The sequence below is a fragment of the Musa acuminata genome, chromosome BXJ3-11 (genome assembly GCF_036884655.1).
Source record: "Musa acuminata AAA Group cultivar baxijiao chromosome BXJ3-11, Cavendish_Baxijiao_AAA, whole genome shotgun sequence".
NCBI lineage: Eukaryota > Viridiplantae > Streptophyta > Magnoliopsida > Zingiberales > Musaceae > Musa > Musa acuminata.
Window position 1 is genome coordinate 307,455 of NC_088359.1, and position 27,338 is coordinate 334,792.

Genomic DNA, 27,338 nt, shown 5'->3' on the forward strand with positions numbered 1-27,338 from the left:
GATATATTTTTGAATGTGTCAATTAGTTTGATCGATAAAAGCCTGATGTATTACTATTATCTTCACCGCTTATCCTTCGAAAAAAAATCATAAAAGATATATTTAAAAAAAAAATAAATTACTTTAGTTACTTATAATAAGAATACATTACGTTTTATATAAATATAAAATATTCATTCTTAGCTTCAGAACAGTTTGTTGGGTTGCGCTGATCCATAACAATGATAGAGTTACGTAGGTATCACGGCAATGGACCCTATAAAATGGGTCGAGGCATGGGCCGATCCCGTAAGAGAGACACGGACGCCCCCTCCGATCCGGCCCAGACTCTCCTAAAACCCTACAACTTCAGAACAACCTTTTCCGTGAAGAAGAGTCTGTTCCCCGCCGCCGCTGCAACCTTTGCCCGCGCCTCTTCGGTCCGCGCTCGCTCCGTTCCCTCCGTGTTGATATGGGGAAGAAAAAGAAGTTTATCGACAAGAAGAAGTCCGCCACCTTCCACCTCCTCGCCCGCGACACCGCCGCGTGTCCCGCCTCCTCTTCCGCCGACGGCGAGCCGACCACCGACCGTGTCTTCGTCAGGGTCGACAACAACCCTTTCCCCTGCCCCGATTTCCTCGGTGACGACGACGATGACTACGGCCGCGGCCGCTGTGATCCTGACGACGATCCCAAGTCCATCTTCGCCGACGCCCCTGGCGACACCGACGAGGAGGAGGTGTTCGTGAGCAGCCCGCCGCCATGGGTCAGCGCTCGTGCGACTCGGTTCGGGACGGAAGGGCTATTGCCGGACCGCATGAGGAAGGAGATCCTGGAGCTGGGCCTCCCCGACGACGGCTATAACTATCTCGTCCACCTACGCGAGATCAAGAACGCCGGTGGCGGCTCCTCCTACTTCCACAACCCCAAGGCGAAACTTGATCGATTGCAGCTCGATGTCAAGGTCCGTGTAATCAAATTATTTTTTAATGAGAAGTGATCGATTCAGCTCTTAGTAACCAATGCATCTTTGAGAATCCTTTCCTGCACTGGAAAATCGATCAATTAGTCCAGTGTTGCAAAAATTGCTACTTTTGCTGATTTTTTTTGTAATATACTTTCTGTTGTCTCCTAGGCTTATGATGCTTCAAGCCTTCGGATCGATTCTGAGGTTAGGGATGACACTGATAGGGATATGGTGCATGCTGTTGCTTTGAATACAAGGGCGGTCAAGGTCCAGAAGGCGGTGGATCCTGATGTACTGAGGTTGCTGGATGACAGTGATCTTTCACGGTTTGGATCAGATGTCGAGGACTTGGAGGAGGACTTTGTGGTCAAGGCAAACCTTCCTGAAGGAGATGAGGAAAAAACTGATGAAGTAGAGCAAGAGGGAGAAGAGGTGGTTTATGGACGTGATGAAGAGGTTGGTGTGGTAAAAGATGGCCTTTTGCAGCAGCAGGAGCAGGAGGATGCAGCAGCTGAACCGGAGCAGAATGTGAAACGTGTTTTAAGAAGTGATGAGAAGCCAAGAGTGCGTCGCCTTCTGGACGAACAGTTTGATCTGGTCTGTTTTCCTTTGCTTCATATTTTCTCTCATGTCATTTAAAGACTGCTTTGCATGTAGAAATATAATGGAGATGGATCTATCTTATCAGCATGAGTGTCTTATATATATGACCATGATCATTTGTTGTGGACATAATTATGTGACAAGCACATATGAGTACTGCTAGTGGATTAGATGCACAGACTCATGATTGTATTTTAATAAGCTTACAATTTACTGCCACTGGATACACAATTAGTTGAAACTTTGGTGTCATAATTATCTACCAATCTGTTAGATTAGTATTGTCTTTTAACCAATTGTATATCAAATTTGCAGAGTTATGAAAGCAGTTTCTTTTTTCTGTGATGGTTGTTTGATTTTTTAAGATAAATTTAGCATATGTTAGGGCTGATTTCTTCTTTTTTTGCTTAGAGCTGCAATTAACATCATCAATTTTAAAATTTCTACAAGATCTGGCATTCTTATAATCAAAAAGTTTTTCTTTTTATTTGTGTGCTTTATCTTGAAAATGGAATGAAAGCTTCATTAACATAAAACTAAAGAGAAACCTCATAAAGCGAAAGACTATGAACTTGTTGCCTTGAATTCTTTCTGGTAGTGTATAACCTTCTTTTCCTATGTAGTATTTGAGGATCATGTTTCCTATATCAGCAATATTCCCAAAATTGTTTTCTAACAATTAACTTGCAAGATATTGCTTATGTAAATTGAGAATGATCACTTCTGTTACTGATTAATGCTGAAGGCAAGGCATCAAATCTATGACTCACAATGGGTGGTGGTAAGAGAAGAGTAATAGCACATTATATAGGACTTAGCTGTTTCAGACAGTAAACCTGCATCCACTGTTTAGGAAGTAATCCATTTTCATAGTTGAGAGTTGTAGCAACCTGCAAATACAAAGTTCCCCCACACTGTAGCATATTCTAGCTTAAATTATAGAATATCTCATAATATTCTGTGATCCCTTATGTGTTAAAGATATACCAATGTTGTGTTGGATTGTTGAAAGATAATTGCAATTGGGTGAGAATTCAACTGAGGCAAAGTTTGAGGGCTCTGTATCTAGTGTTCCATTCTGCACTGGTAATATGTTGTAACAGGACCCAACAAGCAATAAAAGAAAAATAAAAAAATTATTCTAACAGTAGCTGCATCATCTTCGTATTAGTTCTTGCAATGCTTTTGTTATAACTTCTCTTGTTTAATTATTGTTATATGTAAATTTATGTTTCTAGATCCATTCACCATATATATCTTATAGCTCCATTGTTGTGTTTCCTTTTCTGATTTGCTTGTTTTACTTCAGCGGGATATTATGTATTTTTTAAGCAAATGTTATGGATAGTCATCTGTTACGAGGTAGTTTTTACCATCTTGTTTCTCTAAGTTCAGCAGCAACTGAAATTGTCCCTTAGATATACTATTTATCTTTTATTGTTACAAATCTATTTTACAAGTTACAACTGTCAACGAGCCTCATGTTTCAGCATGACAATGTGTTATTGTATTTAACATGAAGATATGTTGATAAATCAGTTTAGTGGAATTGTGATCACAGCAACTTATGCAATATGATTATAGAACAAAATAATGCCTCTGAAATGTTTGCAGAATCACATCTTGGCTCTGTGTCATGACTCTTTTTAAGAAACTGCACTTACATTTTAGGTCATGAATTGTTGAAGCTTACTATTATTTCAGATGTGTCTTATGATTTTACCATTACCTTCTTTTAACATTCACTTAATAGAAGGTTTATTTGACCTCTGGGTACTTCTTTTTCCCACAGCTCACGCTGAGAGAGTATGACGATGATAGTGATAGTGACGATGTTCCCTACATAGACACTGAACGTGAATTACTTAACAGTAAGCTTCATGATGCCCTTAAAGAGTTTGCACTAGATGATTTAGAACTCCAGGGGAAGTATGGAGTTCCAGGGAGTACGAAGCATGGTCATCAAGAGGAAGCCAATGGCACAGAGGTAGACGAGTCTGCTGAAGTGATCCGCAAATGTGCAGAGTATGCTGAAAGGTACTTAAATGAAAGCGAATATGATGAAATGGTGTTTGTTGAAGAAAGTAGTGATGAATCTGAAACCTGGGACTGTGAGACAATTGTTTCTACCTACTCAAACCTTGACAACCACCCTGGGAGAATACAAGCACCAGAAAATCCTGAAAGGAGGCTTCCAAGAATCTTTCCTGGAGATTCAACTGCAAAGAATAATGTGATTGCACTGCGAGGAAAGGCGAAGCTTCCAGTGGATTATCTACCAAACAAGAGAAGAACTGCTGAAAAAGTAAAGACCTCAGTGGTCTTGAGCAGTGAGAAGCCAAAGAGAAGACCACACAGTCAGGAGTCAAAGGAGGAAAAGAAAGAGCGCAAGGTAATAAGTGAAGTTTGGATCACATGATTCATTATCTATTGTGATTTTTCTATGAATAAATAATAATATTGTGTTTACTCCATACCAAGGATTGAAATTTTGTACCGTATCGAAATTTTGAGAAATGCTCGATACAGTATAGTATTGCACTGTATACCGAGTGGTATATTTCGGTATACCGCTCGGTGTATATATATATGTATATATATATGTATATATATATGTATATGTATATATATGTGTATATATATATATATGTTTTTATATATACACATATATGTTTATACATATACATATATATATACATACACATATATATAAGAGGTAAACTGCTCAGTATACCTCTCTTCTCCCCATGCGGGGCGACGTCATCGAGGCGACGTTGTAGAAATTTTTTTTTTTTTTTTGCGATGTTGAGGTGATGTCGCAGAAACAAAAATTCGCTGAGGCGTCGCCTCTCTTCACTCTGCGACGTCGATACTCTTCTCCCCGCACGCGGATGAGAAGTCACCACAGACGAGGAGAGCGGCGCTGATCTCAGGTTCTCCTTTTCTTTTTTTTTCCTTATTTCTTTCTTCCCCTTATGCCTCTTCTTTCACCTTCTCCCTCTTTCTTCTCCTTTGGTCATCATCGACGATAATGGCCTCAATCGATGCTATCGCTCGGTAACAGGCGATCCATGTACCGGTCTGCTGACGGACCGGTACATATCGCCCGGTCCGGACGGTATCATTCGGTATTGCAAACCTTGCTCCATACTGTTGGATCAAGTTTTTTCAAAGATTAATTCTTTTTTATTCTCGAAGTAATATCAAGATCGCTAAGATTCAACAAGTCATATAGCTGTATTTATGCGCTTCTCAATTTGACAGGTTGTTTTTTAAGCAGTTGGTTGTTGTCATCTACATCAGAAGTAAGAAAGAAAAGCAAAATGTTCAGAAATAGTTGTTAGTCATGATTTGGCTTAACTATTTGCATAACACTTCTCTTCTGTTTGTTGGATATAATTTTATATCTATTTCTGGGACATGGTTTGCTGATTGGGCTTTTTCCTTTTTGATGGAGTCATTGTAATGATTTTGGTAGTGGCTATGATGCTTTATTCTTTTTATTTCTCTTGGGAGATGGTGCTTTGTTTGAATGAGTACTCATTGCTTACATAATTCTTTAATTTAAAATATAGGCTGCTATAAAAGAAGAGAGAAGAGAAGCACGGAAGGCAAAGAAAGAATTAAGAGGTTTGTACAAATTTGAAGCCCAGAGAGCTCAGAAAGTTGTTGCTGTTTCCGGGCCATCTTCGATGCGCATAATGTAAGACAGTCACCATTACGTTATTTCTTACTTATAACATAAATCAAATGTACACATCTTTCCTCCCTAATTTTGTGAACTTAATATGCAATGACTTGTGAGATTCTTCATTTTATCCTGCTGATGATATCATTGCTGCTAAACAATTAATCATTTCCTAGAGAATTGGTTGATCTTGATGTGCATCATAGTTTCTGTGCTTGAAGTCTAGTTTCATTATTTAATGGTTGATTCTAAATGCACAATTGACCTCATCAGGCCTATTTTTGTTCACTCTGTAGATGTTTCCTTGTATTATTGCTTCATCGTAGTTACTTAAAAGTTTAATTGGCAGGATGTCTATTACACAAGTGTATCATTCAAACTTAATTCCCTGTGAGCTTTATAATTAGGATTAACACTGTAGCTTTCTCATCTGCAATTCTAGTCTCATGTTTTGACTGTGATAGTTGTATGCTGCTAACTTTTTTGGACATTTATTTCATTAATGGAATTTCATTAATAATTATAGGTACTCCTAGTGATGTGTGGCATGAAACTGTATTAAGGATACATATAAGTTATGCTGTCTGATATGATTCCTGTATGAAGATGTATGCATTTTTTCAGGGAGAATAGTAGATGAGAGGAATACTTAGAAAAACTTATACAGAAATTATATTAATGATTTGATGGAGCTGATGAGAGAAGATTGAACTTTGAGGAATCAGTTGTAAAGACCCATTATGCCATGTAGTTGGATAAGCATTCTTGACTATCTTGTGTGCTAATGGATGTACCCATGTCTGACATTATCAATTACGTAAAGAAATGGGGACCAGTTAAATTTTGTATTTGTTATTACATGTGATGTCACTGGAAAGAGAGAATTGTTGTATGTAAAGAAACTGTCTAGCTCCCCATGCTAATATATCAAATGATTGTGATTCATCAGGATAAAAGCTATATGTCAAACATTCCATCATAATTTGTTCTAAGGACTGCATTTATATCTAGTCTTCTGTGGTACCAACATAGCTTCTAGGCTATGGATTAGTATGGGAAAGAAGGCCAAATAGCAAATGGGGCTCTAAGTGTTAAAAAACACAGTTCTCGCTAGATTTAGGAGTCAGGACATTATTTTGTCATTATCATCATCTGAGAGTTTTTTCTAGTAATAGGGGCTAGGTCTAGAGAACAACTCAAATCGAGGTCTCATGGAAGATTCAATAAAATTGTGATTGATTACTATTTAGTTGTAAAGGTTTTGACTTGGTTTTGGATTTGTAGTCAAGGTAAGTTGGAAAAACTAAATCACTTTCTGACACCTGAAGCACTGGCTAATTGATAGTGTAGACTGTAGACCGATTAACCGCATATTGTCTGAATTTTATGCTCATGGAGCCGGGGAGTAATTTTCTCAAATTACCCAAGAGTGGAAGAAGTTGAGGATGATGAAACCATGAAATAATAGAACTTTACAGGGAGGCAACTTTATATATAGGAAACAATATTCATCTTAAAAGCACACATAATTTGGTGAATCACGACCATCTGGGAGCAGTTGTTTAATACTTTAATATCTGAAGAAACTTGTCCGAGGTTGAGTGAGCATTGTAATTCTAGTCAGTTCCAACGGGATATGGAGGTCAATAATGTAATTTTTTCTTAAAGGCATAATCAATGATTGGTATAATTTTTTGTTTCAAAGACTTGGCTGTGGTGATTCAATCTGATAGTCATCTCAATTGCATTTGTAGTCAAGGTGAGTTGGAAAAACTAAATCACTTGCTGACACCTGAAACACTGGCTAATTGATAGTGTAGACTAATTAACTATTTTGTCTGAATTTTATGCTCATGGAGCCGGGGAACAATTTTTTAAAATTACCCAAGAGTGGAAGAAGTTGGCCATTTGGGAGAGGTTGGCCAACAACATTAGATATAGGAAATAACTTTTGTCTTGAAAGCACAAATAATTGGTGAACCATGGTAACATGACCATTTGGGAGAGGTTGGCCAACAACATTTGAAGAAACTTGTCCCAGTTTGAGTGAGCATCGTCAATCTAGTCAGTCCCCAGAGGGATCTAGAGATCAAGGTTGTAATCTTTCTTAAAGATATAATAAATGATTGGCACAATTTTGGTTTCAAAGACTTGGTCATGTTACCATGGTTCACCAATTTTGGTTTCAAAGAGATCAAGGACATTATTTCTAATTGGGTCTTAATATAAGTGCCCTTGTATATCATATGTTTATGCACACCAGAAAAGCTTCTGGTCATTATGCTTCTCACTTTGTCATGCAATCTAGAAGCTGAACAACAGAACCATTTTGTGTTGGTATTGTTCTTCATGACAGGTAACGTCAGATGTAGCATCAGAAATAGGGACAGCAAGATCATGCAATCTTACATGGCGAAATAGCCGCTCCACTCACTGAAGATACGTTTGCCAAGATATGAGTATTTTTGTCAAACGCTTGTTATAGCTGTAATAAGCTTTATATATTGGTTGAAGTTGAATGCATCTTCAGCTTGTTGAAGTAATGATGACTTGTTTTATGGTGCATTATTGCTGATTTTTTTTTTTTTTTTTTATTAGTATGCCAATGGTCATCGATTTTTTTATCTTTTAATTATTATGTAGTTAATACTCCTGAGCAAAATATGTATTCAAGATAATTCAGTATAAAGGTTGTCTTTCTTCCCATGCAATTTTATGGCATTGTCTCGTCATTTTTTATTTTAAAGATAGTTTCATTTTTAAAATTTTGAATGTGTCATCATGTAAATAGATATAGATATCCCTAACTTATCATTTAATTTGAATATTTTTTCAAATCTTTTCATTTAATATTTTTTTAATTTTCTTTTCCTTTTCATATAATCCAGGCAAGTAATGAAAATAGCTGTTATGGTCAAGTTGAATCAAAATATTTAATTAAACTAAATCAAGTTAATTAATTTTATAATTAAAGATATAAATTAAAAAAATAAATTTTAGAAGGCTAAAACTAAAAATTTCGCATTCGTCCCTTACCTTTTAGAAAAAAATAAAATCTTAAAATAAAAAACTTTTATTGGGAATTTGTCCTTTATATTTTATTCGGGATTAAGATTCTCGGATAGACGCCGTTATTGTGAGCCAATCGTATAGCTTCAGCTTCACATCGGCAAATCCCCGCGCTGTGGCTCGTTTCGTGTATTCTTCCCTTCTTGGACGCGGAAGGCTCGCCAAGCAGTGGGGACCACGTCTCGTATGACGTGGCATAATTTCGTTAGCGGTATGATTTGAGGTGAAAGCGCGGACTCCTCGATGAAAACTGACGACCTTGCTCTCTTATCTGGACCCGCCGTTGCCCGGAGGCGAGCGGCAGAGAGAGAGAGAGAGCGAGCGAGAGGCAGTGGTGGCGGCAGCGACGGTAGTGAAGGCAAAGCAAACACAGTCGTACTCTTGGGGCTTATGATGCATGCGGCGGCGATGGTTCTCTCGATCCCTTCCAGCAGCAGCTGCTGCTGCCACTCGAACTGCCTCCTCTCTTGGCAACTTGCAAACACGAAACCACTCCTTCACCTCTGTAGGAAGCCATCGACGGCAGTCCGTGCAGAGCTGCAGACCTCGGAGCCGACGGCAGCGACCGCTTCATCATCTTCCTCTTCTATTCCGACGCACCGCGTCACAGTTCATGACCGTCAGCGGGGTGTCGTCCATGAGTTCCTCGTCCCGGAGGTAAGCGGACGTTTCCTCGACCCGTTTGTCGAAGAACCTCTTGCGTGTCTGCACATCTATCATGTGTTTGCTTATTTGTTTTGACTGCAGGACCAATACATACTACACACCGCGGAGTCTCAGAACATATCCCTGCCCTTTGCTTGCAGGCATGGTATGCAAATTCTATAGCCTTCCCACCCCCAATCTTTTACTGCTACATTTATGTGAGCAACGAGGGCTTTACCATCTGCCATGTCTTTTTTTGCCTTGTACCTGTTCGACGAAATGGGTGATCACAATGTGCGTTTACTCGATCGGTTGCGTTCGCCTCGAGTTGCCATCCTAATTTAAAATTTTGATGCGTGAACAAAAAGATATTATAACTAAATTTTGGGGACGAGTGTGAATTGTCAGCTGTGATCCAACAAGGCTTCATGCTCTTGCGTTCAGTGAGCTAATCATACATGATCTTTGGTATTACCATCCTCTGCTTTTACCATGTTAAACGGCAAGTCTCGTAGATACTCTCATACATGAACTTTGTAAGAAACAAGGTAGGATGGTGATGGATGGGGGTTGCATGCACTGGCAATCAGCTAGGATTTCTTTCGAATGCATCAGAAGGTAATGATGGCTCCTGATCGAATTATGCTGCTGTTCAGGTTGCTGCACCAGCTGTGCTGTTCGAGTAAAATCTGGACAAATCAGACAACCTGAGGCTCTCGGAATATCTGCAGAACTGAAAGCTAAGGTTGGACGCCTTTTATGTTTGTCTTGTGGTTTTTCACAAAATGGTTGTATATCTTACTTAACATTATTGCATGTGCTTCGTTTAATCATATACTCATTTAATGAGATTTGTAGCATTGATGCATTAGATTGCTACTAGTATTGAGATTGCAAAATGGCCTTCCAGTTTGGTACCGAAAATTGTCCTACATCAAGCCATACAAGAACAACACTCGTTTCATAAGACATGATTCTGTGGGTTACACTACACATTGGATATTATAGCTGTTGTGCTTTTCTTGTTCGAGGGATTCATTTCCGTCGTCATCTTACACTATGTGACAAATTCTTGTAGGTTATAACTGTAGGTGCTACGGTAAGGTTTAATTATTTGACTCATACTTGTCGCAATTAGATATCCAGAGGATGCATTAAAGACCTCTTAATCTCATACTGTTCTTTCAGGGTTATGCATTACTATTCGACTCATACTTGTCGCAATTAGATATCCAGAGGATGCATTAAAGACCTCTTAATCTCATACTGTTCTTTCAGGGTTATGCGTTACTATGTGTGGGTTTCCCATCTTCTGATATTGAAGTTGAAACACAAGATGAGGATGAGGTATTACATTTTGATTGGTATTTGGAAACTATGAAACTATTGTTAGATTGAGTATTCTCTTTTCAGATACACTGATGTTATGATACATCCACCGACTTTAATCACCTTTTCAGGTATATTGGCTCCAATTCGGACGATATTTTGCACGAGGGCCAATTGTAAGTTTTCTGAGCCTCACAAGATGTTAGTGGATTAAGTAGAAGTTTCGGTTATCAGATTCTAGAAGCATATACGAGGGGGCCAAGCGAGTATTACCACCACCACAACAATTTACCAGGAGTTATTCTCACTCCAGATTGAAGATTCAAGTCCACTTATAATTTGATGCCACCCATATTGTGTAATAGCCAGGCTATGTTAGTTAATTGCCTAGTAATTACATACAAATATTGTGCTAGGTCTCCATTTTGATGCTCCATCACATTTTGTGAGAACATAGCTAGTTTTACTTTCTTCTTGTCAGGGATGACCTTACTTCTCTGTTAACCTGTTATTGCCTCAACTGCAGGAAAGGGATGACTATGCACTGGAGCTAGCCATGGGTGATGAGTGATCGATACCTGATAGACATACTCAAACATTCTAGCCTTCAATCGATCCTGAGCCGATTTCATATCAAGGCCATCACTCTTTCTTTATGACCTAACTAATGTATATTGTACAAGTACTTGGAATTATAATATTGTTTGTATGCTACCACTATGATAAAATTTGTGTAAGAGAGTAGGATGTGTTTGTCATCAGATCCTTGTGGGGGTTCCTTTAGGAACCAAGTTATGGAACAGCGAGTACGATGATCCATCCATCTCATTCAGGTATTTCTCTAAACTAAATTAATTTCCCTCTGCTATCACATTAAGATATATGGGTTCTTGGCTGCACCTCGCACGCTTAATATTTCATGTATGGAAGATAGAGGTGGATTTAAGAGCAACATCAACAACTAGATGATCAGTAATACCTCAGATTCTTTGGATGACAGACATTATTTTGTGCTTATATACATGTCTAATCCACTGTTATAGGCTCAATCGATTACTTGTTTCTTGGTGTTTCACTGCAGAAATAGGGTTATCCTTTCAGAGCAAAATATAAAGTGGTTATCATTCTGGTGGACCAGAAGGAAGAGGATTGTTTGGCTGGCTCTACATCTGTCCAAATAGACAGACATCAATAATTGAGGAAGACAACCAGCATCTCGACACGCTGTCATGGATTAACGAGTGATCGGATCAGGCATCGGTCTCGCGTGGAGATCGATTCGCAAATCGGCTTCCAGCGAAAGACGAGAAGGAAACAAACAGAGATGCTCGGCCATTCGATCTACGCAGTCAACATGACAACTCTTTAAAAAGAAGAAGAAGAGGGATTTGAATTGGGGGCTTATCTGAGATGGACATTGCATTCCTTGCAGTAGAAATCGTTCCTCTCGATGAGAGACCTCAAGAGGAGGTTGTGATTGGAGGGCTTCTTGGGCGCCTTGGGATCACCGCGGGGGTTCGCTCTGATGGGTGGAAGGAGGCAGCAGCCCTCGGCGGAAGTGAAGGAGGCGTCAAACGAGAAAGACTGGGCAAGGTGGGGAGGAGGGTTCGCAGGCCAGCTTCTTTGCTTCTGCTCTTCCTCGATCCGATTCTTATTCCTCTTCTCCTCCTCCTCCTTCTTCTCCTTCTTCTGCTGCTTCTTTGGGTTCTGACCATCGAGCAGCTGCTTTGCCTTTTTCTTGATCGCTTTCATGGCTCCTCCTCCTCCTCCATCGTGCACGATGTTTCCGAGCAGCTCTTCACTGAGCTCAACAACATCATCTCCACATCCTTCGTCTTGTTTGGGATTTCTCTTGCGAAGGGACATGCAGGAGAGCTTCAGAGACAGATCAAGGGCACGATGTCACCACGGCGTTGGATCTTGAAACGGAATCGCCGGGTTGGCAGGAGAACCCAGGAGGAGGTCTGGAGGGAAGAAGATGGAGGAGGAGGAGGAGGTATGAGACGCGTGCGGGGCGAAGCGTTCGCAGGAGATCTGATCTCATTCGTCGCGACCGCGTGGCGTCGTCTCCGCGCCCACTGCGCGTACCAATCGCGTGGGCGGTGATAGTTGCTTTGCCCTGATGAGTTTGACTGTCCCCGGATCCATCGGGAATCACGATGGCTCCGGATCCGGTCCAAATTAGCGTAGAAGCCCTGTAACCGCCAGCTTAGGTAATCTTCCATACCTGGCCGCTTCCCAGAATTCCCAGCCGAACGGGACAAACAACGTTGAGTGCTCCGTCCAACCACTGCACCACAGCGAGGCCCGTGCAACTCGATGTCCTCGCCGTAGCATCTTCAACACGCACGTTGCTACCAAACATGGCTATCATCTTCGGAAACTCGAATTGTTAGAACAACGGTTTACAAGTTTTCTACTAATAAAAGTTAATACCGGGCATCACGCATTGCAATTTCCTCAAATAGGCACCACCACCGAAACTAAAAGTTGCATCATATTCTTCTGGTACTAAAAACTACAAAAGAGCATTAGAGTAAGAAGATGTAGGAAACCCATCCATCCATCCATCCATTCATCCAATGTATACTTGCCGATCTCAGAAGAAAACTCCCCACGAGTTCTCTACCTTTGCCACATGCCAAAATTGCCGTGCTTGCCTTTTCCTTTTGTTTTTTTGGGGGGGGGGGGGGGGGGGGGTTTTCTCCTTCTACAACGGAGGGACGATGGGAAGGAAGAATCTTCTCTCGGATGGGGCAGGGTGGGACTTCGAGGGTCACACCGGCCTCGAAGCAAGGCTGAGAAGCAATCTTCTCCCCTTTTCTCGTGCACACTGGCGCAGTAAGCTGCAGTAAGGCTTACTGCAGCTTATGGTCAAATCACGTTCTTCACACCAACAACTCGATCCCCCATCGACAGCTTACGTCAATTATGCCTACAAATACGTGTACCCGTGGGCCCGCCCATAACGGGGCAGGGATGAGGAAAATAAACATGGATACGGGGCATTTTATATTGCCCGTGCAATTATGGGGTTGGGGATGGGTAGATCACTCCCCACCTCGTCCCCGCCCTACTTATATTATTATATTATATACATGAATATTATTATTCGACTAAAGTGTTACTAAACAAGTACCATCACTAGTTCATCTTTACTATGACAAGGGCTGCATCTAGTCAAAAAAAAAAAAAAAAAAAACCTTGTTAGAAACAAAGGAAAAGCAAGAAATAAAAGAACTTTTCTTTAAAAGGTGTTAAAGAGATTCAAAAGTTACATAATCAGTAAGTCTAGATACTAAAAATAGAAGCTAATTTCTAGAAGCATAAACATATTTATGTTAAAGCAACATGGAAAACACATGTCGTAAGATAACGGAGGCGTGGTTCTTACCAAGGTTAATAGTAGCCAGACGTGAGACAAATTCTGGTGATAGTGGGTGAAGCTGTGGAACATCGAGTTTACTCAAGTCCTGCTCCATCAATCCTTTACGAGACATTTTTTTATGCACACAATTAACTTTCTCTTAAGACACCTGAAAACATTAAAACAGGTTATATCATTTCCTGGTGATCACATATCATACATACATGCTTGAGGATATAAAGTATACACAAACTTGGTCATTTTTTTATTAAAAGCTGATAGCAAATCAGGCGGGCAAAGGGAAGAGGAGCAATCAAATATGATACTTTTGTTAATGTTTATGAACTTCTTCCAAAGCGAAACTAGCAATTTTTGTCACACCTCATATTAGTTAAACATTGGAAGTGGAGCAAATTTGAGTTAACTAATATGATTAAATGAGTCTGCCATCACCAACTCAAGTATACATTTTGTATCATATGCTTCTAGGCTCATCGAGTTAATTGATCAGTTATCCCATGGACCCAGAAAGGACTAGACATGGATGAAGATGGAGACACATTATAGTGTCGAGCCATGGTCTTCCTCATCAAACCTTAAGGGAGATTATGTCACTCCCTTGTCCCCTGTTGGAAGTCGAAGGAAATTTGAGTTGGTTTATAAAGCTAGATGGATCTATTACAACATTTTAGGCCATGTGGTTCTAGGCTGGTCAAATTAACAGCTCAATTAATCCATCAGGTCAGATCATAACAAATCTATTTTAATAAGGGCCATATCAATAATTAGTTGCCAATTAGAAACTAGCACATCAGCAAGCAAGTGAAGAAAGGTTAACTTCAGGCTTTTCTACTACATTATATTCTAAAAGCAATAAGGACTCTTCCAATATTATAGATATGCCAATTTGTAATGATCTGCGATGATCAAAATTCAAAAGGTCATGAAAAGAAGGCAAACTATATCTTGTCACTTTTAGAGGATAAATATAAACTATTGAAGTTTTCTTCGAGAAAAATAGATCCTCCAGTGTTATTCATTTGATGGATGCCTCAACTAAATAGAAAAGAAAAAGCGATGAGTTATAGAGTGAAAAGTGTTGTGCTCTTTAAAGAGTTCAGATGAACAATTCAGTTACGATAACAATCAGAGCATAGAGATGGATCAGGGTGATACACAAAATGATAGAGTGACAAGTGTCTACTGAAAGCAGTCCTTGCCGATAAAGAGTCCTAAGGCCGATAAATGGTAAAGGATTGTAGTCTAGTCTAGTCCAGTATATCAAAGCCAAGTGAACTCGAACCTCATCCGAGTATAAAGACACAGGGGAATCCCTATTGCCCGATAAAAGATTGTTTAAGAAATGGTGGGCAAGTGAATAAATGAGGTTGAGGAGTCTTTTTGTGGCTAGCACATGATAAGTCTGTTAACTATTCTTTCTCAGCCTGTGCTAGTATGCCAAAAATGCATGTATGATGACCAATCTGAAATAGTATCTTGATGACAACATAATACTAAGTTGAATAAACTAGATCTAGGAAAATTAATTCATTAGATGCAAGAAATCTGATACAAATTACAAGGAAAAAAAATTGGGGTGCTAGCAAGTGAAAACAGGAAAATAAAAAAGTCTACCTGACCTCTTTCTGCATAGACTCAAGTTTGACTTGTCAAAGAGAGCAAGAGTACAGAAGCCATTTAAAATTTACAAACTCCAGACACTCTCTAGATTATTATCATAGTTTGTAATAGACTAACTAATTTAATTAATCGGCAGGTATTTCATCGGAATAATGGTCTAGTTTAAACTTTAACTCTGATAGAGTAGTTAGCCTAAGTTCAATTTGTGTTAAAAACACAGTTGAACCCTGGGCCTAAAAACTGAGTGAAACAATGGCACAGAAAGCATTTGTTGACTCCAAATTATAGTTGGACAATGGCAGATAAATTTTAGATATATCCATGGTTGATTTCCTAATTAGAACAGTAGCATATTAAGACTTTTTTAATTTGTACTGTTATTTTTTACTAGCTGTTTTAGAGAGAAAATAACTTTTTTGTTTAGATCTCTGTTGCCTAAAAGTTTAACATAGGTTAGTTATAGCTTAGTGATGAATGGAATCATAATGGATAATGCCAAAGAAACCACTAACCTGTACATTCGCTTTTCCTTGACGTGAAAACCAATGTAGGTTCTATGAAAAGGGTCAGCATTTGATTCTTATTTTCCCTGTTTGTCTACATTTGATTCTTAGTCAAAACCATGGTCCTGCAGCCTAAAACCCATCCATCCATCTTATTTTCTTATGGTAGATTAATAAGAAATTGGCAGCTAAGAGTCGATTTATGCAAGTAGTGTTTTGATTAGAACTCATCGTCATATAGGCAGAAACGGAGAGTCTCGCTACCACCGACGGCCATTTGGAGGTTTGAGAGAGGATCATCGTAAAGAGAGAACAACAAATATCAATCAATATGACTATCGAAAAAACAACAACAACAACAAGCATGAGTCGAGAATCAACAAGTATTCCGACGACCAAGAAGTAGGAAAAAGAAACAATCAAGAACATATGAGGGAGAATACCTTCAAAGACTGGGCGGGCGTGACGATCGGCAAGAATTCGCCGAAGAGAAGAGAGGGCGAGAGAAGAGAACAATCGCAGAGATTATTTTTGATGATCAAAGTCGCTAAATCGAGATCTAACGGATACAGATGCGCTTCTCGAGGGGCGGCAACCCAAGCAAGCCCCGACACGAGTCAGGGAAGGGGGTGTGGTCTCCACCAACAGATGGGCTGAGAGTTTTCGGCCCAACATGGTTTCTGATTTCGTCCTCAAATTCTAAACGAAAAATTGGCCAGAATAATAATCTTTGAAACTTTATTTATTTTTTTATAAATAATCAATCTTTGAAATTTGATGGATGATTTTTATTTGAAATGGAAATATTTCATCGGTCGATCATTGATGTACTATGTAAACTCGTGACAAATAATTTCTCGTGAGTCTACGGGCCGTATCAATGACCGACCGACCAAATACTTTGACATACATATATATTATCTAAATAATTGAATAACAAACCTATCTCTAATGTCTAAATTATAATAAAAAATCGAGAATAATAAATATATCTCTAACGTCCAAATCGTAACAAGAAACCGAGAATGATATAATGTAGTAATCCCACTAGTTTGTCTGTGATAGGAATAAAAGATAAATATTAAAAATATTACATAATTTAATCCATAATTAATCTATCCATACATAATCTAATAATTCTTAATAATTTATAATATTTAACTTTAAATAGGATATATAATAATAATAATAATATATATATTTCTCTTCTCTGTGGGTAGAGAACCACTCTGTTTCGTTTAAATTGGATTATAGTCGGCATAATCCATGGTTACCGACAAACTTTTATTTGACATGACATGCAATGTTGCCAGCTAATTTAGTAGCCGACAAAGTCTTATGCAACTCAAATTATAGTGGCTGGTAATTGTTTAGTGTTACTGTATAGTCTCTCCATCAAGCTTCTATTTTTCCACCAAACTCTTTTTTTCCTAATGTCTCTTTATTTAAAGATTTCTTAGTGCTAAAAAATTGTACTTAATATTTTTCTTAAATTGATTTGACCTAAGCGTTAATCTTTCCTAATGGCTTATTAAACAACACGGAATTAAACCTTACTTTGACGTGTATCGGATGACTCGAGGAAGATATGTAATAAAGCGACATGGGTATTAGGTGGCAAAAGCCCACCAAGAACCTTTTGACGCGCCCAAACCTCCCCTGCATGCTCGTCTAACCAAACTCTACTCAACCCGAGAAGAAAGAGACCGAGCGCGAGTCGCCGGTCGGCTACGTTCACAGCACGTCACCACGCGCGCTCCACCTACCCCTCACTCTCTCTCTCTCTCGACCTACCACCCCTAGGTAGCAGGAGAGAGAGAGAGACGATGGAGGAGGTGCTTATAAATGGAAGTCCGGCCGCCCGGCGTTGTAGCGAGAGATCGACGCGATCTCTTCGCACCACGACGCCTTAGGAGGAAGAGGCAGTGCCGCTGCAACCTCTCTTCGACATCTTCTTCTTCAGTCTCTTCCTGTATCCGCCGGGTATCGTCGTATGGCGCTTACAGTACCTCATTACGTAGATGCAGGACGTCCTGCTGCTGCTGCAGCTGTTGCTATTGCCAGCGTTATTAGCAGAAAGAGAGGATCGTTTACTCGTACTATCGTCGTCAGAGCTTCAGCCAACTTCAAGCAAAACAAGCAGCAGCACGAACAACAGATACGGCAGGGAAGGAGTCAAGATGTACGCAGCCCTTGTCCCTCCTCGCCTCTGAGAACGGCCGACGAGGTGGCTTCAGACTTCGGCCGCGAGATCGCCTTAGCCAACCTCGAGCGCCTGTTCCGGCAGCAGGCCGCAGGGGGTGACCGCCCGCCCGCCAACTGCGGATCTTCCGACCGCCCTGTCCGCGTGGCCTACCAGGGCTCCCGCGGCTCCTACTGCCAGGAGGCCACCGCCAGGGCCTTCCCTTCCTCCTCTGCCTGCGAGGTCTTCCCCTGTGTCCACATGGAGGAGGCCTTCGCCGTCCTCGAGGACCGCTCCGCCGACCGGGCCGTGGTGCCCGCGGAGAACTCCCTCGACGGGCCCATCGACCGCAACCTCGATCTCCTCCTCCGCCACCCGGGCATCCGCATCCTGGCTGAGCTCGTCCTCCCGGTCAACCACTGCCTGCTCTCCCTCCCTGGAGCGCCCAGGTCCAGCCTCCGCCGTATCATCAGCCATCCGCAGGCCCTGTCCCACTGCCGCCGAAACCTGGAAGCCCTCGACCTGGAGGTCGACGAGGCCTGGTGCGCCGCTGACGCCGCCCGCTTCGTGGCGGAGAACCGGGTGGCAGACACCGCAGTCATCGGGAGCCAGATGGCCGCCCGGGAGTTCGGCCTACGGATCCTCGTGTCCAACTTCCAGGATCACCACCAGGGCGGCAACTTCAACCGCTTCCTTCAGCTCGGGCTATCTGCAAGCCAAACCCAGGGGTTCGCCGGAGGAGGAGCGGCGCGCAAGACCACAGTGGCCTTCTCCCTGGAGGGAGGGGCGTCGGACCTGTTCCGGGCGATGTGGATCTTCGAGAGCCGGGGCGTGAGGGTGACGCGCGTCGACCACCGGCCCAACCGTGCGAAGCCGCTCCGGGTGGTGGACAGAGGCATCGACGGGCTGGGGAAGGCGACCTACATGGACTACGTCTTCGTCTTGGACGTCGAAGGCAGCTTGTTGGACCCCGGCGTCGAGGCCGCGCTCGCACGGTTGGAGGAGATCGCCCCCTTCGCACGTGTGCTGGGAAGCTACACGTCCACGTGCCACTCGCACTGACGCTAAATCCCAGCCGAAGGATCAATTAGTTGCCGTATGTATAATGTATACCATATACGTATGTGCGCATGTAAGTTAAAGGGCTGCGCCGATGACGATGGCTTTGGCAATAATGCCAAAGGAAGGAAAAGAAGAAGAAATTAAAATAAAGCTTTTTATTTATATTTGTTTTACATTTTTGTGCAATGTTATTGGAAGTGGTAAATACATTGGGTTTATATTTTTCATCAATCATTTATTTTATAAGTATAAAATAAATGTGGAAGAAATATAGGTGGTGGGTGAGATGCTTAATAATCTAATAATAATAATAATAATAATAATAATAAATGTTATGATCAATAAAAGCAATGGAAAAAATGGATTTGATATAATTAGGACAACTACCACAGCCAACAACCGTCTAATTAGGTAATCAACAATGACACCAAACAACAAAAGCTGAGCAAAAAGGTCAAACCTCATTGCAGACTTAAAATTATAATTCTAAATCAAATTATGACATCATAAAACTTACTTGCAAGTAGACATTCTTAACATCAAAACTAAGTTACCTGTGAACATACTTTTAACTTCCCAAATAGTTGAATTATTATCGATAATTATAAATATGACTTCTAACATTGCTACAATGATTGCCCTAGTCTAATCGTCAACTTTCATTATCATCACCATCGCCATCGCCACGAGTTAATAGTCGACTTCCACCATTGTCGCCATTTGAGTTTTAGTAAATATACGATACATTGATTGTTCCAACAATGCTTGCTTTCAAATTTAGATTCATCCAGCTCTGAGCCATACTGACTACTGTCTACTAAACCAACTGTAAACCAATCCAACGTTGAACTAAACCAACTGTAAACCAATCCAACGTTGAACTAAACCAACTGTAAACCGATCCAACATTGAACTCTTATTGAATCAACGGTCCAAAAATCACTGTTTTGAGTCGAAATATAGTAACTTAGTTGTAAGGGATAAAAAGGTAAAGTTATATATATATATATATATATATATATATATATATATATATATATATATATATATATATATATATATATATATATGAAACACGGCGTGGTGGACGTATTCGACGTGGCCGGTGAGGAGAAGTGACTTGGAACCTTAAGGAGACAGCGACACGGAGGAGGAGAAACAGGGCAGAATTGGCAGGCAATCCGTTGTGAGCGGAGTTGGCGGAGGGCAATGCACGGTTCCGATAAGGGGAGAGGAGGAGGAGGAGGAGAGAAAGAAAGAGAGGGAGAGAAAGAGACGGCAATTGGATTAGGTGGAGACTCGAAGAAGAACAACAGGGTTCTCGCAATGCTCTCCGGAATTATCTGCTTGACATGAAGGTAATATCGTCGTCGCGGCGATCGCCAGGAAGGAGGAGACCGTAATTGGAGTTTGCTTTTGACGGGCGGGGCCCCTCCTCATTCCCGCGTGATAAAACGGTGGTTTCCCCGCCTTTCCATCACCTCCCCTTCTTCGTCTTCGCGCATCGACGTATTGCGGCATCCATCAAAGGGAAAAAGACAGATTGGTTCTTTTGCTCCTTCGGATATTGCCTGAATGATGGGTCAGTGGCCACACGGATTCCTTTTTCGATTATAGATAAGAGAACATTGATGAAGCTTGGGGAATTCGACGCTGAAACCTGTGCAATTCCCTTGGCTTCCTTGAAGTCGGAAGCAGAGCCAGCCAGCCAGCATCGGCTTTGTGTTACAGGTTCCACATCAAAAACATCTTCATTTGCTCCAATAAAGTTTCGACTTCTAGCCCTAATTAGCAGGGTTTTTTTAATTTCTTTATTGGACATGTTCTTTGGTGCTAATATCTGAACTAAGTAACCTTTGTGAAATTTTACAGTTCGATTCCCAGGTCGCATTTGATTGTTTCTCCTCTTTCTGTTTTCTTTGCGTTGTTTGATTAATCTTGGCATCAGTACTGTTCTCGCAAATGTTGCTTAACGATGCAATACTCTAGCTGTTCTGGCCGTTTCCTGTAGATGTCACTCCAAATCAGCCCAATGAATCTTGCTTCTCATTTATCAAATTTATCTAAAGAGATTATGATTCTGGCTATGACTGCATAAAACCTAATTAGACATGTTTCAATTGCCAGTGGTCTTTCTGAAACTCTGATGGTTGTTGGTCAATGGCAGCATGAATTAATGTGAGTCATTTATGAGGTTGACCTGGTTGTTATATGTGATATCAAAACCTGCAAACTAATTCAGTGTTTAAAGTAATAGGAAGCGAACGACATATTCTTTAAGGTAAGGTTGCTTTTGCAACCTGGGTGACTGGAATTTGACCCTCCTACGACCTCTCTGAGTGATTACTTTGATCCTTCTTAGACTCGGCATGGTTGGAATCCTCATCTATATGCTCTACCATTAAAACTTTGGTTAGATATCTTTAGGGTTATGTGTTCTCCGTATCATTTTGAAGTATATTGTAGCACTCGCACACTGTTTTGTGTCGAGTGACTTGTGACTTGGTCTGGAGGCAAGCTTGATCATTTGTTATGTGGATTCCCTTGACTGCAATCATCTGCTCCTAATCCTAAGAAGGTTGGTCCTTGTGTACATACATTTTGGTGGAACAGAACTTTTATAGAGTCTCCAGTAAGTGGTTCTTTGATGTTATTGACCATCTACTTTAGATATTTTTATTTATATATTTAGGAAATGTATTAATTTATTCAGACTTTTAGTTGGCTTTGATTAAAGTCTTTCTTTTGGCCTAACTTTGCGCTGGGGCTAATAGTCATCTCGATCCTTGAGGCTTTAAATATTAGGTCCTAGAGATAGATATGATCTTTTCTTGACATCATCTTTTCCTTAATATTGCAATGTCATAAAAAAATGCTTCAAGAAGGAAAGATGGGTACCCAATAAAGATAATATTAGAAATTTGTTGTAGAAAATAAAAGAAGAAAAAAATAAAAATATTTATTAGGACTAGATGATAGAATTTTAAAGATAATAATATACGGATTTTCAAAAATGGGATAAAAATAGAGTTGGCTTAGAACTTAGACGACGATCATATTAATATTATTTGGACTCTAATGGTAGAACTATGAAAGTTTGTCTAGAGAGTTTTATTATAAAAAAGTCTCTATCTTTTCATATTAATAACAGATGAATTTACTCTTTCATAGGGATATAAATATCCCTAGTGTATGTTATTGCTGATGATATTATCCTAGTTGATGAGAGTTTAAATTTGAATCAGGTATTTAATCCTTAAAAAATTATGGTTTTAGTTTAAGTAGGACTAAAACTAAATACATAAGATGTAATTTTAGTAATACTAGGAATAAATTAGAGGATATAATTAAGCTAGATGGGCAAGTAAGTTTATTAATTAAAAGGTTTAAGTATGATGAGTCAATTATTCAACAAGATGAATAAATTAATGAAGATATTGTATATATAGTAAATATAAGATGTTGGAAATGGCAAGAGGCATTAGGAGTCTTATGTGATCATGGAGCACTTTTGAGGTCAAAATATTTATAAAATAGTTGCTAGATTAATAATACTTCATAGATCTAATATGAGTGTTGTTTGGTAGACGATAGTTAAAAATATCACATACAAAAAGTTTGTATTGTTGAGACGGAAATGTTTAGATAAATATATGAAGTTACTATAAAGGATGAAAAACTTATTTTCATTTATGAATAATTAGGTATCACTTTAATAGAGGATGAAATGAGTCTAAATCATTTAAGATGATATAAATATTTAAGATGGTATATGTACTTAGAGACCTATAGCTTAGAAGAGGTAAAATGATTATTATCAGTGGTATGAGGAAAGATAGAAGAAGACATAGAAGGACCTTAATGGAAACTATATAAACAAAATTTTAAATATTTTAAACATAACTAAATAAATAAATATTTAAATAACTCTTTATAGTTCTCAATGATGATAAAGGATCCAAATAGTCAGAACTTTATGACTATATTCTTTAAGAAATTTCCTGATTCAAAAAATTGCACTTATATAATTACAATATTTCGTAAATCTATCTATAACAGTTTCTTCTGATTTGAGTACCTAATGGGCTATACAAGTGTTTCAACATGATATGAAATGTCAAGGATAAGACGGTATTTGATGCTAAAAGTATTTCGCTAGCGTAGATAAGAGATTAGACAATATTTAATGCTACAAGAAAGTATTTGCATAAGGTGTAGATTTTTAGATACAACAATCTGTCATCCAATCTAGCTAATTTTTTCGTCGTTGCAGGTGATGCTATGGTTGGAAACCGATCATGGTTTGGAGGAGTCCTTTACCGCATTGGCAACAAACGTCAAAGTAGCAATGAAAAGACAATTGATTTTACTTTGACCCCTCTTCAGGTAATTTTTTTTTACAATAAAATAGTTAATGTTTATTGTTGACATATTTCTCCTCTTGCTTACCATAAATTATACATGACCATGATTAACTGCTTTGATTTGGTAACTTTTGTATGCTTTCAACTTAAGTTTAATAATATAATTCTCTAACTGTATCAACAAGTATAGGATGTTAAGTTTCTTGTGATAAATAAAGTTATAGAAATCAAAATATATATTGGATCACTTTTTGTAAGAAATGAAATTTACCTGTTTACATGTATAACTCGACAAGCAGATATGAAAGTTTCAGCAGAGAAACCTATTATGTTAAAGACAGTTTTCAGAGAACATACAATTGTTAGAACATAATTTTCATGTAAAACAACAGGCATCCGTTGATGCTACTGCTATAACCTTTTGATAATTATTAGGACTTGCTCAAGCTTTAGGAATCAAACCCAAGTTGGTGAAAAACTGCCAACTGCAAGCCCTGAGTAAGCAGTGTTGTTGCACATTGGAAAAAGCAAGAAACCTGAAGACTGCTGTTACGTAAGGAGAAGCAATTGTTCGATATGCTTCTTGGTGTTTTACGTGACCATAGTTTTAAAAAATGAGGTTGAATCACCACTAAATTCCAAATAGAAAGATATTAGAATTATGCCAAGTCAAACCCTATTAATTCAATCTTGTATCGGGTTTCAGACAATTGTCACCCATAATCCTATTAATCTAAAAGACTCATAGATACATATCAATCAAGATAGTTGTACACCGGTTCTAGTTAAAACTACATCCTATAGTAACCTATAAATAAAAGACAGCTTAAATTGATTCTGGAAATTACAAGAAAACAGAAAGGTTAGTACCAAATTATTAAATTCTTATTCAATCTGCAAGAGTTTTATCAACTGACAAGAGTCGCTTTCTTGCTTTATGGTGCTTGATATACAGTGCTGTTTTGTTGTTCGTGGGTGTTGCATTCGTAAATAAATTACAACATGAAAGATAAAACTGGCTAAATATAGTTAAGGATTTCTACCACCAGCCTTTTCTTATATGGCTTAGAGTCTGTGTTGATACATTAATAAAATGGCGGATTTGTGGATGAAGCTTTCCCTCATCGAGGGGTTGTTGGTGCATGGGTTGGGGTTGCAAATTATTTGTAGTGAATCATATCCCATCGAAGATGGACTTGATTTTACTTATTGTTTGCCAATTATCTTTATGTGCCCATAGTCACGATCACATCTTTTTCTAGTTGGTGCTTGACATAAATTTACTAAATTTTTGCAGGAAGCACGATTACAAAAGCTTAAGGAGCGTTTGAATATACCATTTGATGAGGCTAGACCAGATCATCAGGTTAGTGTAACCCATTCAGGTCCATGATATTGATATCATATTCTTTTGCTTAAAATGCCACTTGCAAGAGAGAACATTAAAATGTCTGGCACTTAGTAGAAGCTCGTTGCTCATTTCTTGAGAGATTTGTGGATCTTCCTAATATGGTGCTGAATTTTTGTTTATGTATATCCCTCGCTCTTCTTTTGGCAAAATTACTGGCAAGAGTAACTTAAGACAAGCAGTAAATCTCCATGTACTTCTGTTAGGCTTCAAGCATAATGAGCGATTAAGTGTTTGTTGTTTTTTCTTTTTTCCATTCAAACAATATGGTTTACTGTTAAGTATAAATTTGTTAGGAACAGTCAAGTTAATCTAAGTACTTAAATTTTGTGCCACTAGGAAGCTCTCAGAGCTCTTTGGCATGCGTCCTTCCCAAGAACAGAACTCACAGGTCTCGTATCGGAGCAATGGAAAGACATGGGGTGGCAAGGACCAAACCCATCGACTGATTTCAGGTAATCTAGTAGGCATGCTTGTTTCTTCTTTTTCTTAGTCTCTTGCAGATTATGTTTCTTTTACATTCTATATTTTCTTAAAATTGGAATAATTCGCTTGATTGAATTTGTGCCACTGTGTCCATTAGGTGCTGCATAAACTATTGTCAAGAGCCTCTTGGAAATGGTTTGATTCTGTAGCACTAGATAATGGTATCCACAATTTTCTAAATCAGGGTTTATAAATATGGATATGTGCATCGAAATCCAATTGTGTGAATCGGCATGACAAAAAAGTTGTATAATATGCAACTTCTTGTGCCATAGGCACTAACTAACTTTAAGCCAGTATAGTCTACCATTGAAACAGGAGCAAAATGGGTATGAATTCTAGATCAACTTGGTCTTCCATTTTTGTCAAGAACATGTCCATCAAGAATGGTCAAAATATTAGCTAGAGTCCTTGCCATAGCACCCAGAACAACAATTTAGTATCTCTTCTGGTTTGTTGTCCTACAGTAATGAGGGTTTTTGTTCATCAGTTGTCAAATAGGAATATTGTGTAAGATCAGGGTGTTGGCATTGTTAGTTATCATGCTGGTTAGTGTTGACCTATGTTTTCGATTGTTAATTATATCTGGGTTTCACATCCTTTTAGCTAATATATCCTTTGATATCAATTAAATAAGCAGCAACCACATAATTATGAGTTATAAAGGATAATAGTCATTTTTTTCCCATTCTTTTGCAGGGGTTGTGGATTTGTTTCGCTTGAGAATCTATTATTTTTTGTGAGGACTTATCCGGTAGGCTAACTGAACCGCCTTCTTTCTATACTATATGATTCTTTTTGTAGAAACAAAGAATCTGAAAAAGATGAGTTAGTTTAATATTATATTAATTTGTTATCATAGAAGCCAAGGATGGATTTTCTTGCCATGGCTTCGGGTGTGTGCCAATAGCATGCCTGGTTGCATTACTGCTATGAATGATGAAAGGCTAATTTTCTCACTGATTTCAATCTGAAGGCTTCTTTCCGAAGGTTACTATTCAAACAAGAAGGAAATAGAGCCACATGGGAATACCCATTTGCTGTCGCAGGTGTCAACATCTCATTCATGTTGACTCAGATGCTAGAATTGCATTCAGGTTAGTTAATAAGCATGCAGTATCATTTTTAAGAAACGAACGAGCATATCTTATTTTCTTCTCACTAGGATTTACCAGGTTATAACACTACTACTACTACTGAAAACAAAGGAGAATACAACTACTGACTGCATGGTGTTTATGTTCTTCCCTCTGCTGTCTTTGACGGACTAATTCAGATATCTAATATTTTTCTCCTTCCGCAGCAAGACCCAAATCTGTGCCAGCGATCAATTTTTTGAAAGTTCTATCAGGTGATACACAATTTCACTGTGCCTAATGCTTAACCAAACCCTCCTTTTCCTTTTTTTTTGTCTTTGCTTATATTTGTTCTCCTGCTCACAGAAGACGAGGAAGCATTTGACGTTTTATACTGCATAGCGTTTCAGATGATGGATGCTCAGTGGCTTGCAATGGGTGCTTCATATATGCAATTCAAAGTATAAAACTCACTACACTACAAATTCATCAAACTTTTTTTATCTTGTCTGTCTATCGTCTGACATAGCTATCTTCTATGCCTTCTCTTGATGGCTTACTCCAGCAAGTGTTGGAAGCAACAAGGATCCAACTAGAGAGGGAGCTGTCTTTAGACGACATTCACCGAATCCAAGATCTACCTGCTTACAACCTTTTGTACAAATAGGCTCCATCTAATTCCAGTTGTAAAAGTTGTTTTCATAAGGAATTCTTGTACAGTTACAGTTTATCTGGCAGAGACCTTTTTCTCGAGATATAACCAGTGAGTCCATCATAGATTTTTTCTTGTGTGTGTCACATTAATTATGATATAATAAAGATAACAACTCAACAAATTAATACATCATCTCAATCAGCTATTATATATATATTTATATATTATATATATATTTATATTTTCGAAACAGAGCACTCTCAAAAAGAAAAAAAGAGTTCCCTTAACATGTGTTCTCTGATGTCTCTTTTGAG

At 39.1% G+C, this 27,338-nt stretch overlaps 4 protein-coding genes and 1 long non-coding RNA gene across 7 annotated transcripts; 4 read left to right on the forward strand and 1 right to left on the reverse strand.

Annotated features, from left to right (window-relative positions):
* The first annotated feature begins 320 nt into the window (after nt 1-320).
* LOC135653353 (uncharacterized) lies at nt 321-7,795 on the forward strand. Of its 2 annotated transcripts, XM_065175245.1 has the most exons (5): nt 321-943; nt 1,115-1,543; nt 3,342-3,941; nt 5,125-5,252; nt 7,594-7,795. In XM_065175245.1, the coding sequence occupies exons 1-5, from the start codon at nt 452-454 to the stop codon at nt 7,595-7,597; spliced, it is 1,653 nt and encodes a 550-aa protein (XP_065031317.1). In that variant the 5' UTR covers nt 321-451; the 3' UTR covers nt 7,598-7,795. The 2 variants fall into 2 exon arrangements, with proteins under 2 accessions (XP_065031317.1, XP_065031318.1); XM_065175246.1 differs by lacking the exon at nt 7,594-7,795 and having other exon boundaries at nt 5,125-5,256.
* A 759-nt stretch (nt 7,796-8,554) lies between these two features.
* Nucleotides 8,555-11,041, forward strand: LOC135653346 (ferredoxin C 2, chloroplastic-like). The gene is made up of 6 exons (XM_065175238.1): nt 8,555-8,963; nt 9,054-9,117; nt 9,608-9,696; nt 10,230-10,298; nt 10,412-10,456; nt 10,807-11,041. The coding sequence occupies exons 1-6, from the start codon at nt 8,697-8,699 to the stop codon at nt 10,849-10,851; spliced, it is 579 nt and encodes a 192-aa protein (XP_065031310.1). The 5' UTR covers nt 8,555-8,696; the 3' UTR covers nt 10,852-11,041.
* A 434-nt stretch (nt 11,042-11,475) lies between these two features.
* LOC135653347 (uncharacterized) lies at nt 11,476-16,402 on the reverse strand. Its single transcript, XR_010502396.1, has 3 exons — nt 16,235-16,402; nt 13,675-13,816; nt 11,476-13,456 (listed from the first exon to the last, which is right to left on the reverse strand). It is a non-coding gene; the product is annotated as an uncharacterized LOC135653347 (long non-coding RNA).
* Nucleotides 16,403-17,784: 1,382 nt separating this feature from the next.
* LOC135652276 (arogenate dehydratase 2-like) lies at nt 17,785-19,035 on the forward strand. Its single transcript, XM_065173110.1, has one exon. It carries the CDS (start codon nt 17,785-17,787, stop codon nt 19,033-19,035), a length of 1,251 nt encoding a protein of 416 aa, XP_065029182.1.
* Nucleotides 19,036-20,150: 1,115 nt separating this feature from the next.
* On the forward strand, nt 20,151-27,154 carry LOC135652140 (uncharacterized). 2 transcript variants are annotated; one of them, XM_065172875.1, is made up of 9 exons: nt 20,151-20,766; nt 23,309-23,421; nt 24,697-24,765; nt 25,147-25,262; nt 25,993-26,047; nt 26,270-26,390; nt 26,597-26,644; nt 26,736-26,830; nt 26,935-27,154. In XM_065172875.1, exons 1-9 carry the CDS (start codon nt 20,667-20,669, stop codon nt 27,034-27,036), a joined length of 819 nt encoding a protein of 272 aa, XP_065028947.1. In that variant the 5' UTR covers nt 20,151-20,666; the 3' UTR covers nt 27,037-27,154. The 2 variants fall into 2 exon arrangements, with proteins under 2 accessions (XP_065028947.1, XP_065028948.1); XM_065172876.1 differs by having other exon boundaries at nt 20,535-20,766; nt 26,739-26,830.
* Nucleotides 27,155-27,338: the final 184 nt, after the last annotated feature.